Raw genomic sequence first — 18,294 nt, 5'->3', positions numbered from 1 at the left:
TTTCAAAACAACTGATTTTCCCCACCCATTTCTTTTTAGATTAGATTATTTCTAAATTCCTTGCAGCCTATTCTTCCCAGTGTAGACACACACACGGACACTTTCCCCATGGAGTGTCGTCTGCCTGGTTCCGTTTTGCATTTTGATTGTTTTTTATGAGCGAGTGTGAGTGTGAGTATGAGTGTGTGTCGCACGGAGTACGTGCGTGCATTTGTTTGTTTGTTTGTTTGCTCTGAATGTTTGGTCGAGAACTGAGGCAAACAACCGCTCGTCACTGTCATTAACGTCATTGTGGCTCCGGTCAGGAGCAGCCTGTGCCACGCCCCTCCCCCAGACCGCCCACTATCCCTGATGTCCCCTGCGTTTGTCTGGCAATCGAACGCCGAGCGCGTCTAACAGTTTAAATTATTCAAACGACATTCTTCCACTGGCCGTGCCTGCTCTTCCCCTAATTACATTTGGCCAAGGTTTAGTTCAAGGTGGAGTTCGATGAGAGGGAGCCATGAAAACTATCAATTATTCATTTATTTTCATTTAATCGACTGAAATTTCTGGCGACACACGCCGACACACGCACAAATGCCATTTGCATTTCCTCGTTTTTTTCAAGACACGCCTTCCGAGGAAATTTATTGCCAACGCATTGACCTTTGTTTAGGGATATGAATAGAAAGTCTTCTTATATAAAGCAAATATATATTTAAGAACTCTTTCTTAGGAAAATTAGTTTTCTTAAACCCCAATATTTATATTTTCTTGATAACATTCTTTTTGAAATTAAAGAATAAACTTATTAATAACTTAAGAAGTCCCTTAACTGCGTTTTTTGTTGCATTCAAATATGGTAATATTACATTTAACAAGTAGTTAAGGATTTTAGTTCAAGTATTATAATCTTTGGTTTTAATTTAAAAGGCTTTTTTATTGCCATAAGTAGATATATAGAACTCTTAAAGCGAGTATGATCATTTTAAATCATGCTAAAACTATTACAACCTCAAAAATCACTGAGTTATTTTTAAAAATATATTGCAAAATATTGGATCTTAACTTTTCGAATTTATAGAGCTCATTGTGTGATTTTCCTCCACTGTCCAAGGGAAAATCTGAAGAGTGAGGTGCTGGAGTGGGCCTTCCGCTTTTGTTTGCTGATGCTTGCAGAAAGTCAAGTCGGGGTTGGACCTGCCTGACTGTTGGTGGGTCCTTGATAAGGGTTTCCCAGCGGCACGCACATTAACCCACCCACCCAACCACCCATCCCAGCACCACCCCCACCCCACCACAATGCAATGCTGTGTGCATGGACTTAACCCTAGTTTATTTGTTAATGGTTTATTTATTAATTCCTGCGGATTATCACATCAGACAGACATTGCCAATGGCAACGAGATAAGGCACGAATGGACAACGGAAATCCATATGCCATTTAGTCGCCGGAGGAGGGTGAAAATGGCGGCGGAAAATCGGTCTTATCGGGCTGCAGCTAATTCACGCCCCCCTTTTCAATCTTGAGCAAATTGCAAATTTGTGTTGAAGACCTTGGCTCATGCATTAATAATGGCTAAGGAGCGGATTTGGCTGGCGAAATAGTTTCCCACATACACTATATCCGCTTAAAAGTGCCAGAAACATGCGTAGACAATTTCCTTGGGCGCGGGCAGAGTGGGTGGGCCGGAAATTTGAAAATTTTCAGGCAACTTTGAAAGGGAAAACTGCAAGGGGATTTTCCAGCAGTGCGTTTGACAGGCTGTGAGTGTTCAGGCGTGTGTGAACTTCCGCACATGCACACAGACGTAAGGGGGCACTCATTCAAGGAGAAACAGATTTTCCAAAAATGTATACGTATACGTATACGGCAAATTCTGAGCAATTAGTAAATAAAATGTTTCAACTAAAATTTTACCAACCCCGAAATTCACAAAAGGGCAGGGAAAACGACTGAAAATTGAGCAAGATTCGAATTTTCGGTGTTTGGGGCGGGGGTTGCCGTAGTCGAAAAACCTTTTAAAGTATTCAATAACATGAAAATGCCAACCCTGCTCCACAAATAACCCCCGCCACACTTTCATTTTAACCTGATGGACGTGACAACAAATTGAATTTCTCACGCCTTCAGATTCGGTTGCTACAATTTTTGTCGTTATTTTTAAACACGATATGAACCCAGCCCAATACCCCCATTTCCCCTCCCTTAAAAGCATATAAATGTCATCAAGTTCATTTTAAGCGAAAGGTTATCGCAGGAATGTCATAAAAAGCAGAGATATCCTAGAACTCCTTTCCAGCGAGCGCATCGAATTTCCAGGACTATGGGTTTAATCTCGAAATGGTTGGAATTTTGATTATTTAAACTCTGTCCCCGGCCATAATCATCAAAATAAAGCCACTTAGCCTATGCCCCTTTCCCCGAGCCATAGAAAAACCAAATTGAATGTCAAATTCATACTCGAGTTCAAATTCAAATTCAAATTCAGACTGAGTCTGACATTGAAATTTGCATATGGCATGACGGTTTGTTTGCTCTTTGTTTCTGTTTTCCCCCAGTCCATACCCCCAAAAATAATTCCTGGGGGCGGCGGAAAAGCGTGGCAGCCTTTGAAGTGTGCCAGCATGGCGCTTAGCTGCTGATAATCCTTTTTAAATAAATTTGTTGGCACAAATCGTTATGCCAGTCCACACAGAGGGGGTTCTAAAACGCACCTTTCTGCTTTTATTTTTTTGCAACCCCTTTTCCATATCAGCACTGCGTTTTGTAGCTTTCCCTTACTCGTTTTCAGTGTTTTGCTAAGCATGTTAATACACAGGAAATTAAACACTTATGCGGAAGTCATTGAAAAGGTAACTCCCACACATGTTCACTGGGAAAAAATACCTACTGTTCTAGATATAGAACTATTCATATAAGGTCTCTTTAATTTTCGGTAAATGTTTTTTCCTCTTTCTCTAAAGAATTCGCTTTTTTTTCTATGAATCTATATAATAAAAGCTATAAAAAGTATACAGTTGTTCCAAAGAATTCGCGTACTGACCTTATTAAGGAATTTTACTATGGTTTTAAATGGTTAAAACTATGTTAGTTTAACTGACATATAGTTATAATGGTCCACATTAGTTACTTCTGAATTGTAGAACAGTCTGTATCATTTTGTTGAAGAACGCATATTGGTTCATCAGGTTCTGAAGAATTCGCGCTCTCAAGCAACTGCTTTGTAAAATAAATTCCTGCATGATTTTAAAGTGAAGCTGCAAACATGTTTTCATGCCATTTATTTCTCAATGTAACCATACATATTGCTCCCCGGGACTTAAGTGAAATTTGAAAAGCGTCTGAGCATTCAATTATGCACAGGACAATGGGGCAATTGCGGCCAAGGTATTGTACCATCGGCCTTATGACGGCAAGTACAACTAGGGCCCAGATGTTAATGATGATCACAAGGATGTAATGATGATGATGTGGATGATGCCTGGCCTGATGTACATGTAGCACCCTTAATAGACACCCCCAAAACACATTAACACACAGCCGACAGAGCCAGAGGACCGGGAATACGGAAAAAACAAAAACCCACAAAGCTGGAGAGCATGAAGAAAATTTCATTTAGTTTGCACTAACACGCTGTCAACAAAAAGGGCGGGGAAAATGGGGGGCGGGGCCGACTGTGTTTTCCCTTGCCGGCGAACTTAAGCGATTTTGCATTTCATTACGGCTTCCTTTTTTCTGCGGTAAGCTGTCTCTCTCTCTCACTCTCTCTTTTCGCAGCAGACAAAAACTGAAGATAAACACAAATACATAATCCAGGAGGGCAAACAAAAAGGGTTAACCCCCTGCCCCCTGCCAAAAGACCCAAATCCCATAGCCACTATCCGTTCTCCTTCAGCCAAATCTGTTTTGTTGGTAACGGCTTGAGTTACTTAAATACTTTGTGCGGCGCATTCGAGCGCAAAATGAGGCACGGATTGACCCCCACAGGATTGTGTTATAAGATAATTGCTTAAAAGGATAAAATCCTTTGGGGAGTGAGCCCCCTTTCCCGCTTTCCCGCTTTCCCAGTCTCTCTACTCCCATAAAGATGGACAGGAGAAACCTCTGATTGCCGTCGAAGCAAAGTTTCATTAAATCGTAAATTGCCATAATTCAACGATTTACATTAGCCGCTCTTTAAAATCAGGGATCAGAACGGGCTGAAGTGGAGCGCAGAGCGACAGCCAGACATCGATTAAATTGCGCAACAGAATGAAGCAATAAACATTTAGAGGGCTCAGGACTCGGGACCCAGGACGATGTGAACTCGAGCCAGGACCAAAGCCAGAGCACACGACAAAAGCAGAAAAATTATCGCAGTATGTGTGTGCCACTCACTGAAGTGCACAGGGCGAAAAAGGATTGTTTTCTAATTGAATCACGATTTAAATCTTAAGCTCGTGAAGTACTCATATATTGCTAAAAGTCTAAAAATCATAGCTGTAAAAGGTTTTTCAAAATGACTTTATTGGTACCATAGTAATTTTTAACTTATAAGGCATATTACTTGGCTCCATACATTTGATAATGATTTGATGATGATATTTCCGAATTCATGCCGAAATAATAAGAGATTTGTTTTTACTAAGGTCATATCCTAAATTATCATATACTCGTATATATATTATCAATTTAATATTTATATCCCATTGAACCATATAAATATTTAACAGAAGAATATATATCTTTACCATCTAATATTTATTATTTGAATCGAGCAATTATTATATTATATATAGCTTCCCAAACGAATTGGAAACGTAAGTCCAGTAAAGCAAGTTTTCATTGAAAATGTAATTCTAGCAACTCAAGATACAATATTATTTTAAAATATAACATTTCTTCAATTCTTATCTTCAATATTTCTCATAATTTCTCCTTTTTTTGAGTAATGATAATATTTTGAAGTATAATTTTTAATTCTTCGTTGATCCCCCATCTTCAATATTTCTCACACATTATTTTTTCCAGTGCCCTGTTTGTGTGAATATTTGCCAGTGGGTTAAACGTGTGCACATCGACATCCGCATCAAATGGCCAAGCGACGTTTAGCAGTCGATAAAGTCATTCAGTGCAGCACGTGAATGCCGGCTAACTTACGCGTGTGTGTGTTGGCCCTGTGCCGTCGTTTTGGCCCCTCATTTTCCGCTTTTGTGATAAAGTAATCAGCTGATGCCGCCGGCCAAAGTCCAAAGTCCAGGGAGCGATGGCCATCTACATCGATGGATGCCCGGATATGGATGTAAACTGGGGCCACGACACTGACCATCGTTAACCGCAAAATGCTTATTGATTATTTGCGACACACACTGCCGCACGTTTTGTGGTTTGATATTTACGAAAATTGTATGCAAACTTTTAGAATTTATTTACCAAACAAATAGCTGGGACAAAAAGTGTGTAAAATAAATCAAACCAGGGCCAGTCATGCCGAATTGGCCAAAACAAAACCGAATACGGCAAATACCAAATCAAAATAGTTCGGCCAAAACAAATAGGGACATCAAACGAGGCTCTCACAGCCTCGTCTAGACGGCATTGCATTTCGGCCATGGCCAATAAAGCAAATGCGAACATTCGTGCTACACTAAAAATTAACAACGGCGACGACACGTTTTGGCCAAAACGGGAAAAAAGCAGCCAGCAAAAAGGGGAAAATTCGGGGAAAACACGAGTGGGGAAAAGGCATAAACCAAAAGGCAGACAACTGACAGACGGCCAAATGGAATAAGAAATGGCAATGAAAATAATAAAAGTCCCGAATGAAAGAACCGGCAAAAAAAGGATGGAGCGGGAAAACCGTGTGGCCATGAATGAAAATCGGAAAATGCTAAGCAAACAGACGCACACACACGCGCGCAAAAAAAGCAGGTTGTGCACTGAAATAAAAACGCAACAATGCGCAATCATCATTATCGTTAAAAGAGGCGCTTACAGAACTAGACAAATTGCCACTTTGGAGAGCCTGGACCAGGCCAAAAGCCAAAAGGCAAAAGGCAGAAGGCTCAAAGTGGCAGTGGCAACGGCAACAGCAACACTTGCAGATGCCACAACAGCAACATCAACAGCAACATCAAGAGCAACAACAGCGGAAGTTGGCGGCCAAGCAAGCGTCTATAATGACCTCTGGGCAAATGGGCCAACACGCACACTCGCACACACAATCGGGCTAACACACACACACACTCGCACTTGAACGCCGACCCCGCATAAAACCAAAATGGCGCACATTAGAGACCCTCGGCGCTCAGAAGTATGCTACGCTTGGCCATTTCAGGCTATGTTGGCTAACCGAAAACGACCAAAGAGCCAAAGAGCAACAAGCCAGCTAGCAAAAAAAGGAAGAAGGCTGGGCAAACACAAAAAAAATAACACTCATAATCAACTGCCCCCGCCAACTGAACACAATGAATGGATTCAAACATAGAAACGAACCCAAACAGAGGCAAGTTCAAGGTTCATCTACTCTCATTGCTGGCTTTTGTTTAGCCCTCGGAACAGCATAGGCCAGCACTTTTTTGGCCTTAATTATAGACACGCACACGGGTAAAGCAGTCACAAACATGAAGCGAACAATTATGTACGGCTCTGCAAAGCAGCAACAGTCGAGCGCAGCAGAAACATGAGCCTCAAATTCGTTGTAATCCACCGAAAAAAAATAAAAAATGTAATTTTAAATGATGTTAATAAATATGTTTAAATAAAGATATATTTTTATAGTCTTAATAACATTTTATTGCATAACCAAAAGTTAAAAACAATCTCTCACCGAGATTCCTATAAAATGTTTCGCTTAAAAATGTTTGCTATTACGAATAAAAAGGATTAATTTTTAAAGTAAACTTAACTGTATATAACATTCCTGATATTATATATATGATAATATGGTTTATATGGAAATAATAGAATAAGAAATAATATAACTAATTTTAATGTTCTAGCTCAAAAGAATATCATCCAATACAACTAATATTTAATTTTACTTTTTTTTAATGGTTAACGAATAACCTATTTATAGTCAGGAATTTTAAAATGTGTGATCTCCTAAATCGTTTTTTGGATAGTTTTGGGTTTAAACAGACGTGTTATGCATTCTAATTTCTGAAATAATGGATATCATCCTTATAAAATTTGTATATTTTGTTAAAGTTAGTTTCAATAAAATCCTTTGAAGTAAAAAACAATATTTGTTACAATGTATACTAAAAGGTTTCATAATTACAAGTTATTTCTAGGTATTCTTAAGAATAATAGATATGTTATGCATTGTAATTTCTGGAATTATAGATAACATTCTTATAAGATTTTTATATTTTGTCAAAGTATATTCAGAAAAAACCTTTTAAATATAAAACATTACTCTAACTTCCTCCAATGAATGCTAGTATTATAATTACAAGTCGCTGAATTGTAATGATCCTTTATCAACATTTTTTATAGAAACCTGAAACAAACCCTTTTTTTAGCACCACTTTTTTCGCCTTGTAGAGAACCACAAACTTTTTTGCCTGCATGCTTGGTAATTTGCAGGCATCTAAATGCTTTCCAAGAGCTCTCATTAATAGGGGGTCAGGGGCCCCCAGTCACCCCTTTTCACCCTTCTCAAGGGCTCTGATTGCTGCTGCGGCCATGCTGCTCATGCAATGGCGACAGCAATTATTGTTACAATTAAAAAACCATTAGGCGTAATTTGGTTACCTTCTGGGGCTCCTTTTTCTCGGCCATGTTGGGCCATTGTGTATTTGTATTTTTATTTTTATTTGTATTTGTTTGATTGGGCCACACGACACTTCCGCTGGGAAGGCGCCGGAAAACGCAATGAAAACATTAATTTGCCGCCTCAGAATCAATAAGTGAAATAAAAGTGCGCAATGAGAGCCGGGAATAACTAATCCCCTTGGCTTTGGTATTTGCCCCCGATTTCAAATATTCATGGTAATAACGCAGAAATTGCTTAATTCCATTTAATAAGCTGAAAATGTCTCTCTCTTTCTTGTCGGATTGCCAGCAATTGATTGTGTACACACGGTGTGTAATTTACTGGCATTTCCTTGGAGAATGTAAGCAACTTTGAAGTTAACTATTTATGAAATTGAACTTTGGCTCCCATTAGCGCATAATTTCCTCGGCTGTGGGACCAAAGGAAAGTTCGAAACGATTGCTGAAAGCGTTTTTCCTATTTTCTCTTTCTTTTTGGCCTTTTTTCTGTGTGTTTGTGTTCGTAGCACACATGCAACATGCCACACGGCCCAAAATGGCCGCAAAGTGATGGGCCTAGGCTGCCATTGATTGGCAGCTGTCTCACATGGCACCCCCTCCCAGGAACCCCTAATCCAGAGGACCATGCCCCCTTTTATGCCACCAGCTGAGTGTCAAAGGCGCTTAAACGCTTTGAGCATGCCGGTCCCCCTACTTCTCCTTGCCCTCCCTTTTTTTTTTGGCCAGGTTCTTTGGCCGTTTTTTCGGCTCTGGCCAATCTTCTCAGGTTCTTTTGTGCGGCGCGAAACGGGCTAAAAACGCTTCTGTGCCTTTGCATTTAATACTCTTACGGGCTGCGGCGAAATTCCACCGCTTTTTCTTGCGGCCTCTGTAAAATAATTAAGGTCTAGCATATTAAGGATAATTTAGGGATCTGCTTCGTTTGACTGTGACCACAAATCCGCATTCCTTTGCTACCATAGTTTTTCAGCTAAAAAAATATCACTTTTTACTGAGATACAGTGCCCCCATTCTTAAAGGTAAATCATTAAAACACTTCCTCAAATAAACCCAAACCAAAATCAAAGTATATTAACAAAAATTTAAGTTTACATTTTAAATTCCCATAAGGTATAAAAATTCTTTGAAGTCTTAGTAATTGTATTTATAATATTATAAATAAATTTGTAAATTTCATAGATTTCTAAAGGGATAAGTAATATAATATTAAAAGAACTAAATGATATTTATAATATGTTCTATAAATACATTAATAGAACATAATGCTATTTATAGACCATATTATAAATAGCATTTAGTTCTACTAATTTCATGAAATTTATTAGAATGATTGAATTATTGATTGAAGTGTAAGTGTCTACAGATTCAAAACATATTATTTTGTGTTGATAGGACAGTATCATATATCATTCACCAGAAAATAACAAAACAATCGAAGTTCAAGCTAAATAAAGTGCTGATTAAGCCAAATACCACACTTCATTTATGAACCAAACTGAATGTAATGAGTTTTTGCTTAGTTCTAGCTTCCCCTACTTATAAGAAAATGTTATATAAGGGCATTTAACCGGCGACTCCCTGCACTTTTTCTTGGACTTCTGGTGCGGTTCTGCGCTTATAATCACCAAAAAACAGACGGAGGGTCGGAGTGCTTTTGAAGTTCTTTCTGTTCGCATTGTTGTTGCTCTTGGGCGTCCAAGGGGGGTATGCAGAGGCGTCGAAAGGGGGTCTGCAGAGGGGGCAAGGGCATGCGAAACAACCTCGACATGCGATGCAATCGCCAGCGCTTTTTACGACCAGCTTTTGTGTCTTGGTAGCGTTTTTTTCGCGAGTCGCGAATTGCAACCAGGTGGCTACTGTTTCCACTGTTTCTACTGCTTCTTCTGTTTCGGCCAAGATATTGCACGCTTGGCTCGGAACGGAAAAAAAAGCGAGAGAATTCCGCTTAGAGCTCTTCTAAGTGGCAATAACAATTTGACCGCTTGCATTTGCAATTTATGCGATGAATGGGCCAAGTTGGCTGCACTGCAAATGCAAATGGCAACCGAGGGCAGCCCAAAAATAACTCCTTTGTCTCGTTTTTCCCCCTTCGAGCTTTAAAGTCTTACGTTTTTTTAAGCCAGGAGAGAGAACGGGTTGCAAACAAGTTGGCTTCAACTGGTCAGCGAGGGTAATGCAAAGTGAAACACGCTTGGCAGGTAGCGCTCAGGTGGGATTCTGATTGGATTCGGATTGGAGAACGTTGTGTTGCACAGTCTTGGGCATCGAGATTTGTATATTCACCTCACTGGAATTTGGGTTCCCCGATGAGATATAGCTGATGTAGCACTCGTAGCACTCGTATCACTCAAGTTTTGGTTTATATTTATGGGTTTATTTTTTCACTGCTCACAGTTTCCACTGGTTTTCAGCTGGGTTTCTGACTGCGCTTTTCCGCTTTTCCACTTTCCCGCTCAACATCCGCACTAGAGAACCGTTCGAGTCGCGTTTTAAAGACAAACTGAATCTGAATCCGTCGCTGTTGCTTCGCCAGCGAAGTTTTCGCACATTTGTATCTTCGGTTCTTGGGGCTCGGCTTCGGTTCGCTCTCATTCGTTTGGCGTTCGCCGGAGTTCGTCAAAAACGAGTTTCGAGCTGGCAATGCCAAGAAAAGTGTTCCCGGGAACACCTTCAGGACCTACCGGCTTTTTTAACAGTTTGTTTTGCTGTTAAGTTTACAGAGGTGGGGAGTTGGCTTGGCAAGACAGGCTTCAAAATGTTAAGTTACTTCGGTAATTCCATATTAATATTTAAAATATAACTATATGTTAGTGCATACATTGACAATATTATTTGATATTTCCTTTACGAAGTTTATTTCCTCAATCTTAAATACTTCAAACACTATTGGGTCCTTGAAATTGGTTTATTAAAGTATTATATAAAAATATTTTATATTTCCCTTACGAAGTTTATTTCCTCAATCTTAAATACTTTAAACACTTTTAAGTCCTTAAAATTGGTTTATTGAAGTAAATATTAATCAACATTTTTCAGATTATACAACATTTTTAAAATTGGTTAAGATTCCAGAAAGATGGCACAAAGATACATTAAACGGGTAACAGGTATTTTATAGGCAAAGTACTTGAATGAACCACTTATTCTTTTTTATGTTTAGAAACTTTTCAATAACAAAAAGATATTTTTTTTTATGTATCTCTTTAGCCAAAAAGAATTTACAACATTATTATATTTTTGATCATATATGTAGCCTATGTAACATTAACACATATTTAAGTTTGTGAAATACCTTAAAATAAATTGTCTATTAGATATTATTTTATTTATTTTTATTTATTTTGGTTTTTGATATTATAATCACTTTTTTTTTGGTTTGTGCCCACCAGGGTATTAAACAATATTTATGTATCCTTTTTTTAGTCGTTATAAAAAAGCTCAAAAGTTTCTTATAGTAACAAAGAATATGGCAATTTCTCAAATATGTAACTGAACATTAACCATATTCAATAAAAGTCGTCAGAAAGACACTTCCATTTCCACATTATGCACTTCTGCTTGTATGGAGTTTATCGTTTTACTCTATGAAGAGCGGCTATTAAAATGAATTTCTTGTAGCAAGTCAATTTGTATTATTTGAATTGAAAATGGAATAAAATATTAAATGTATGACGCAAAATGTCAGCCGCTAACACTGTCTCAATTAGAGCAGGCCAATAATGAATGTGCCGAGCTTGACCATTTCCCTAACACCTTCTTCGGCTTTTATAGAACTTTCACTTAATTGCCATAAATTAGAAGTGCCAATACGTGTTGCATTAAAATTTCAGATCCATTCGGTGAGCGGGCAATCAAGTGATTGACCACAGATTGCGCGGCGGGGGAGGGAAATCGCTTGGAATTAGGCCATGTGGAATAATTTATGCTCGAATTAATAATGGCACGTAGCCAATCATTTGAATGCGATTTAATTAATTTGCCTTGCCGACCTTCACCTGGCACTAAACCGGGTTGGACTGTGCTGGACTGGGCTCAGTAATGACAGGTCCTAAGCCACTCGTTGGCCGAGATGGATGTGCACTACTTACGACCGCTTGTATATCAATAAAATCAAATAAATATATCGTTTGATGCCGGGGCCATCCACCTGAGATCCGCACGCATATAAATAACCAATGATGCGGCATTTATCTGCCCAAGACCCCACTACCCACTACCCATTTCCCACTCCCCATTTCCCACTGCCGGCCATCAGTCTCAGCTTACGTTCCATTTAAAATGGTTTTGGGCCGTCGGGGGGCCATTGAAACTAAAGACGGAGAAATTGTTCTTTCAGTGCACTGCGAAAGTTCCGGGGTCCTGCGAAATCAGGAATATTTTCAGGGTAAAAGAAAGTTAGCAGAGCTACAAGTGTCCTACAAATAACTATATCATTCTATAATAACATAGGAAGTCTTATTAAAACTTCTATTAAGATTATACATTTATTTTATGGTAAAACACTTTTTGCTAACTATAATTAAATCATAATATTCTAAACAAAATAATTTTACAAAATATTTTATGTTTATATAACATTTTTACCATACCATTGAATTTTTTAAAGCAAATATTGAGCTACTTAGAAGAAAAAGTACTTTAATCTTTATCAAACGGTTAATAAATGGTGTTGTTCTTGAAAGAAATGTTTATTTTGTGGTTTCCCCTTGAGATCTTACCAGTAAAACCTGGTGTATTACATGGCTTTCTCCATAAAAAAGAATTTCTCTCAGTGCTTCTCAGCCATTGTTCTGAGGGAGTTGGCAGAAGTCCTCCCGAGCCCAACTTGGGGCTAAAAGGGATAAACGTTTTTAGCATGGACTGCACGATTTTTATGCAGGGAACGTGTTGTTGCTGCCCCTTTATCCTTTCGCCCCCCTGCCACGCCCCCTGCCCCCTGCTCTTGCCCCTTTTGGCTCAGGGGCTCTTGGCCATGTCCGTGCGACTGTTTCGCGTCATTTGCTCTCTGCTGGATCGTAATTTTATGGCTGCCAGCAGCTTCTTGGGTCTCCTATTGCCGGGAAAAGGAGCACAAGGAGCTGAAGGCATAGCAGGCAGTCAAAGCAAACGGAAGTAAACTGAAGCCAAAAATTCTCGTTTTTATTTGACGAGGCGTTCAGTTCCTTCATAGCATTCCTCCAGAAGTTGTCAAAACAAAGCGAGCGAAACTAACAATAAGTGAGTGGTGGGGATGGGGCGGAGGGTGGGGGTTTGGGCCAAGGAGGGGCAACAATGGGCCAACTGCATCACCTGGCATCGGACCAAACGGCAGGCGGAGCCGAGAATATCGCTTACCAACTCGTTTGGCAATTTTTCTCAATTTTCACATTGAAAACTAAGCGCCGCCACCCCCTCCCCCAATAGTATCGTCCGCCCCTAGCCCATCCCATTTAAGCCCCCTCTTTTCGACTTGATATTTGGGCTTCCAATTTGAGTATGGCACTGGGGGATGGGGTGGCGAAGGGGGTGGGGCCCCCGGAGGGAGGTGTCAGCGGCACAAAGCCAACTGGATTTCCGCAGGCCAACTCGGGTTCGCTGGGCACTGCAAAAATGTTGTGCATGTATATCGGTTAAAAAAAGAATATTTCTTTTTGTCATTTAAAATAAATACATAAAACCTATGTAGACAATTCCTTCAAGATTTTTTTTTTAAATTGGTGAACTTCAATAGTTGAAAGGAAGTACTAAACTTTTAGATGTTATTGCATAGCTATAATATATTTCAATTTTCAAAGATACTGTATTTGTTGAGCGTGGTTTATAAAACTAGTCCTTGCTAGGACCTTCTAAAATATTAGGACTAAAATATTTAAAGATATAAAATATTTAAGAAGAAAAAACTAATATCGGAATATGGATTACTATTTTATAATATGATTATAATATTGTAATTGATTTAATTTAAGGGTTAACTTGATTTTGGTTTTGATTTCACAATGGTAAACAGAGTAAAATGTAAGGAACTCCAAATATCCTTATAATTTTTACCTCATTTTTTCTTGAGCTGAAATCCCCCGTATTTTCTTCCAGTGCAGATATAGTATCCACCTCCATCTTGGGGCTGCTGGCCATGTTGCTGTTGCACGATTGCTCTTTGGTGATTTGGATTCCCAGCTCACACACACGCACACGGGGCGAAACAAAGCACAAATTGTTGTATGTAATTGTGCGTTGCCACACACGCACACACACACACTCTGGCTGGCATTAACACACACAACAACAAGTGGGGCAGCCACACGAGCTCACCTGCCGCTGCGTGCGCCGAATTCCATTGCATACTTGGCGGCGCCTGCTCCAGCATTCCTCCCCCTGCCACGCCCACCGCTGTAAGGCTACCTTTTGCCCACCGAAACCCCCTTTCCCCCCCCCCCCCCCTTTCCACAGAAAACTCTCCACAAACCCTGTGCAAATAAAAAGTGATATACGCGCGACACTGAATGAATATTAATCGCTTTCTTTCCTTTTTCAGCTCGCATTTCCCATTCGGCCAGGGGCACCTTTGTGGCTCCCCTTCCTCTCTTCTGGCCTTTTGTTTGGACCATCTGGCCGGCTGATTTGGCAGCTTAAATGATTTCCGCTTCGACTTGACTGCGTGCGGAATTCACGGGAATTTATTAGTTAAGTCTAGCTGATTGTTACTGGTCTGCCGTTTGGAATAACTCGGGTTCCCTTGATTTTCAGTCTGGGTTTCAATTTCTTTTTCTCCGATTTTGAAAATTCACACTCTTTTTACCAAAGCACTTAGTCGAAACAGGAAGAATATAAAAATAATATAGTGTCTGGCCTTACTTATTATATGCACTCAGGGAAATATCTTTAAGCAGATTTAAACTTTTGAATCCTTAAAAATTTAAGAAAAGGTGTTACTGTTTCATTTGCTGGATTTTCGGTTAACTTAAAAGTTTTTTTTTAGGTCATGACATCCTAAGCTTGTATGTTTTGAATAAATGTATAAGTAAAGAATATGTTTTATAGGTTTTTTTATAAGACCTTCATTAGGGAAATCTCATAATATTTTAATATCAGCTCAGAAAATATCGAACGCTCTTGTGCCTACATTTTATTTATAGTTTTCTTATCTTTAAAAGTTATCTAATAATATTTATTGTAAGTCCCCCTTTTTATGAGTGATAAAGCCCCCTGAGCCACAACTTGTCATGAGGGTTAACACGCTCCCTTTTTTTTTCGTTGATTTTAACTCCCCTTGTACTTAGCACCTTTGAAGGGCTTCACTGTGTCCCCGAAAAAAAGGAAAAAACCTGTCAAAATTTCGGGCAATTCAATTGGGACTCCCGGAGGATTCAAAGTTTGTTTGGGAATTCTTCGAGGTGAGGTGTTTTATTTTTAATGAATTTTTCGCATTAAATTTCGCAACAATGAATCGCTTTGTGCGAGGGGTTCGATGTCACCAAGGTGTTTGCATCGCTTGACACCTCGTCTGTTGGAATGACCCGCCCCAGCCCCCCTAATCCTTCCAGCCCCTGGGTTCCTGAGTCTGTCAGGTATTTCCGCAAACATGTTTGCATGTTTTGCCACACAGAATTTATAGTTAATTTTCAATTTTGTTCAACAAGCTGCACAGACACTAACGCTCACAGGCTCACATAGATTTGAATGAATGGATTCCATTTTGCAGGCATGCCAGGTGGAAGGGGCGTCGTTGAGGGGGGGTCGAAAGGGGGCGGGGCCGAGGACGGCACCCCGTGTCAAAGGCAAACTTTGCAGACAACAAAAGCCGGTTGCAGACTGGGAGGGAAGATGCAGAATCTGGGGACAAGAAGGCCAACGGGGGGAGTTCAAACTTTACGCTCTCCATTCTAATTGCCAGTACTACACCCCTTTTTTAGGTGTCACGGGCTACGCCCATGCGGCTTTTGATTCTCTGTGGTTGGTGCGTCTACAAAAAAAGACAACTAAATAATAAAAAAAAACTCAGACACACTCGCAACGAAACTAATCTGGTAGTGAACCCGAACATGACACACTCACTGGAAAAAACATCGTCACCCAAAGAAGGAAGTGATAAAAGCCTTCTTTTTTAAGAACAGATAATGGGGCGGGAGAATTGGTTTACAGTAGATTTGCGTGCTTCCCAGAAAAAACTTGGGACTGTATTATAAAAGATTCAATTTTTATCCATTTAACCTGTTTTTTTATTCCTTACATATATAAACTATTAAAAAACCTAACTGTTTGCGATAACCATTTATTAATGTTGTTTATAGATCACTAGAAATATTATACTGAAATATTCTATTATTTTAAAGATATTTGATCTATTCTGTTTATCTATGTTTTACATTTTTTGAGCTTACAGAGTATCTTATGGATATGGATTATTTTTCCCCTGTGCAGACATCTCCCTATACACCAGCATATACATAGAAAAGCAATTTGTTTGCGGCTCTCACTATTGTTGCATGATTATTGTTTGTTTGGATGCGTCGTCTGCTTCCCAACCGAATCGCGGCTCGAGTCGCCTCCCCAAATTTTCCCCATTTCCCGCCGCTTTTCCGCTTTTCCCCGCCATCTTTGTCACACTTTTTTCCAGCAGCCCCACTGTGTGTGCGAGTCTGTCCTTGCGGTGTATTTAACCTGTCTGCTTGTTGGATTACGACAACCAGTCCACAGACAGTCGGGGGTGGGGATTTCGAGGAGGGGTTGGCAAACAAAACAGGCAACAAAACATGTATCTATTCATACGCCACTTTGTGCCGAGGGGGGTGCCAAAAAGGGGTGCGAGTGGGTGCTTGGGTGACTGGGTAATGCAATACGCATGCAACGATACCGCAAGAGCCCCCAGAAGAGACCCAGACCCAGACCCAGAACCCAGAGCAGACTTCCACTGGGTTAGCAGACATTTTAACGCTTATTTTACTTTTGGCTACAAAAGCACACCCCCAAGCAAACAACACACACCGACCGCAATGTTCACACTTATTTGCCCTTACACTCAGCTCAATTGCGTTTCACTGGGTAAAAACGCGCGTTAATACTCCGTTCGCACCGACTCCATTATGGAGATTATCTTGATCGATTCACTTTGCAGTTGGAGAAAGTCCTGAAAGACATCGTACACGAAATAGGACCAGATACCTTGTTAAAAAGATTTCTTAAGTTAGTTAGTTTATTGATGAGGAATATAATAGGTTACCTGCTATAAATGGAAGTAGGGGAACCATCATCAACATTCTGCCCTCTAGATGGGTTAAATAAAGAATGGACTTGTACGACAGCGTGTATATCAAAATGATGGAGGCCACCATCCAGGGCAAAAAAAGCCAGTGATTATTCTGAAAATAAACACATATTTTGAAAAATATTTATAAGTAAATAATATCACATATCTCAATGCTAATATAAATGTGTGATATATAGGGTGATTTACTGTAGTTCTAATTATAAAAAATGTTTCTATGTTTTTGATGTTGCCTAATCCATCCATAATCCACTTGCGCTATAGGAAAAGCTCAATTTTTTTCCAATGTCTCCTATAAATCTCAACATTTTCCTTACCTTCAAGGAACCCACAAATAGACAGATCCCACCGATGACCTGCAGCACACAAACGTGATTCCACACACTTATTTCACAGCACTTGTCATTCTCCAGCCACGTAAACTCCAAAATCAGGAAGGAAACAATTACGGAACAGCCAGCAATGGCCATTCGCACGTATTCAGCTTTCAGCGATCGACACATTTTCTACAGCTCAACAGAACCCTACGAACACTCCATAACAACTGCACGAAACTCACTATCCAGACCTCCCAAGTGACAGACCTCCCATAGCTGGGGAGCCCTTATCAATAAGCTTATTCAAAGTAAATAAAAACATAAATCGAGTTCTTTTGCAAGCCGAAATGAACTTACCCTCGCAATTATATACATATATACTTTTTTGAAAAAAATATTTGATAAAGCGTTCAGATATCACGTTTGTTTTTGGTTTATACAAATAAATTCTGATAACAAACATTTTAATGACGTGTATTAACATTTATAAAATATTTGGGAAACACTATTTTCATTGTCCATTTGAAAAAATTGTACATTATAATAGATTGTTCAGCGCGATAAAATAGACCTGCAGTATCATTTCTGTTTTTTGGTAAATTAAAATTTCATTTATCTCGAATGAGCTGTTTATTAAAACCTAAGTTTTGTTGTGAAACCCAAAACTACTAACGAAAACTTTAACCAGACTGGAGGTTATGGGGCATGGGCCGCGATGAATGTTCGTCTTAAGTAGCTGGAGCTTTTCGCGTAAATTAGCCAAGTGTAGACTTCATTAAGTTGGGCCAGTAAATTAAGTGCTAATGTCGAAAGTTTTGACCGACAAAGTGCGCAATGAAATGCTGTAGTTGTTGCTGCTATCCGAACTGTTGTTGTGCTTGATATTTTTTTTAATGTTCCCTTGCTGCGGAAACAGCCAGCGGCAATAGAAAAGCAAAAGGAGCAGCTTCATCCGTATCCTCCCGTATCCTCCGCATCCTCATACCCAGAAA

General features: G+C 39.6%; 2 protein-coding genes across 5 annotated transcripts in view; both read right to left on the bottom strand.

The window, feature by feature from the left end:
* The window catches only part of Sema2b (Semaphorin 2b), a 51,954-nt gene extending 41,704 nt beyond the window's left edge, over window positions 1–10,250 (bottom strand). For 2 of the 4 annotated variants that reach the window (XR_010653474.2, XM_036813271.3), the window contains exon 1: window positions 10,028–10,250. The gene's annotated coding sequence lies outside the window, so the exon portion shown is untranslated. The remainder of the gene's footprint in view (window positions 1–10,027) is intronic. The other 2 variants (XR_001767459.4, XM_017074109.4) reach the window with 1 other exon arrangement.
* A 5,782-nt stretch (window positions 10,251–16,032) lies between these two features.
* LOC108009625 (uncharacterized) lies at window positions 16,033–17,547 on the bottom strand. The gene is made up of 3 exons (XM_017074112.4): window positions 17,303–17,547; window positions 16,941–17,079; window positions 16,033–16,882 (listed from the first exon to the last, which is right to left on the bottom strand). Exons 1-3 carry the CDS (start codon window positions 17,486–17,488, stop codon window positions 16,776–16,778), a joined length of 432 nt encoding a protein of 143 aa, XP_016929601.2. The 5' UTR covers window positions 17,489–17,547; the 3' UTR covers window positions 16,033–16,775.
* Window positions 17,548–18,294: the final 747 nt, after the last annotated feature.

This window comes from Drosophila suzukii, chromosome 2R (assembly GCF_043229965.1).
Source record: "Drosophila suzukii chromosome 2R, CBGP_Dsuzu_IsoJpt1.0, whole genome shotgun sequence".
NCBI lineage: Eukaryota > Metazoa > Arthropoda > Insecta > Diptera > Drosophilidae > Drosophila > Drosophila suzukii.
The sequence above is the reverse complement of the archived record's forward strand: the minus strand, read 5'-3'. Positions and strand labels throughout refer to the sequence as shown.

Bases quoted from the DNA above. Each gene is read 5' to 3' on its own strand.
- LOC108009625 (XM_017074112.4), bottom strand. From the start codon at position 17,488: ATGTGTCGATCGCTGAAAGCTGAATACGTGCGAATGGCCATTGCTGGC. The intron at 17,080-17,302 runs GTAAGGAAAATG...GTTTATTTTCAG, and splicing joins TATTTGTGGGTTCCTTGAAG to AATAATCACTGGCTTTTTTT. The intron at 16,883-16,940 runs GTAACCTATTAT...CTTTTTAACAAG, and splicing joins CCTACTTCCATTTATAGCAG to GTATCTGGTCCTATTTCGTG.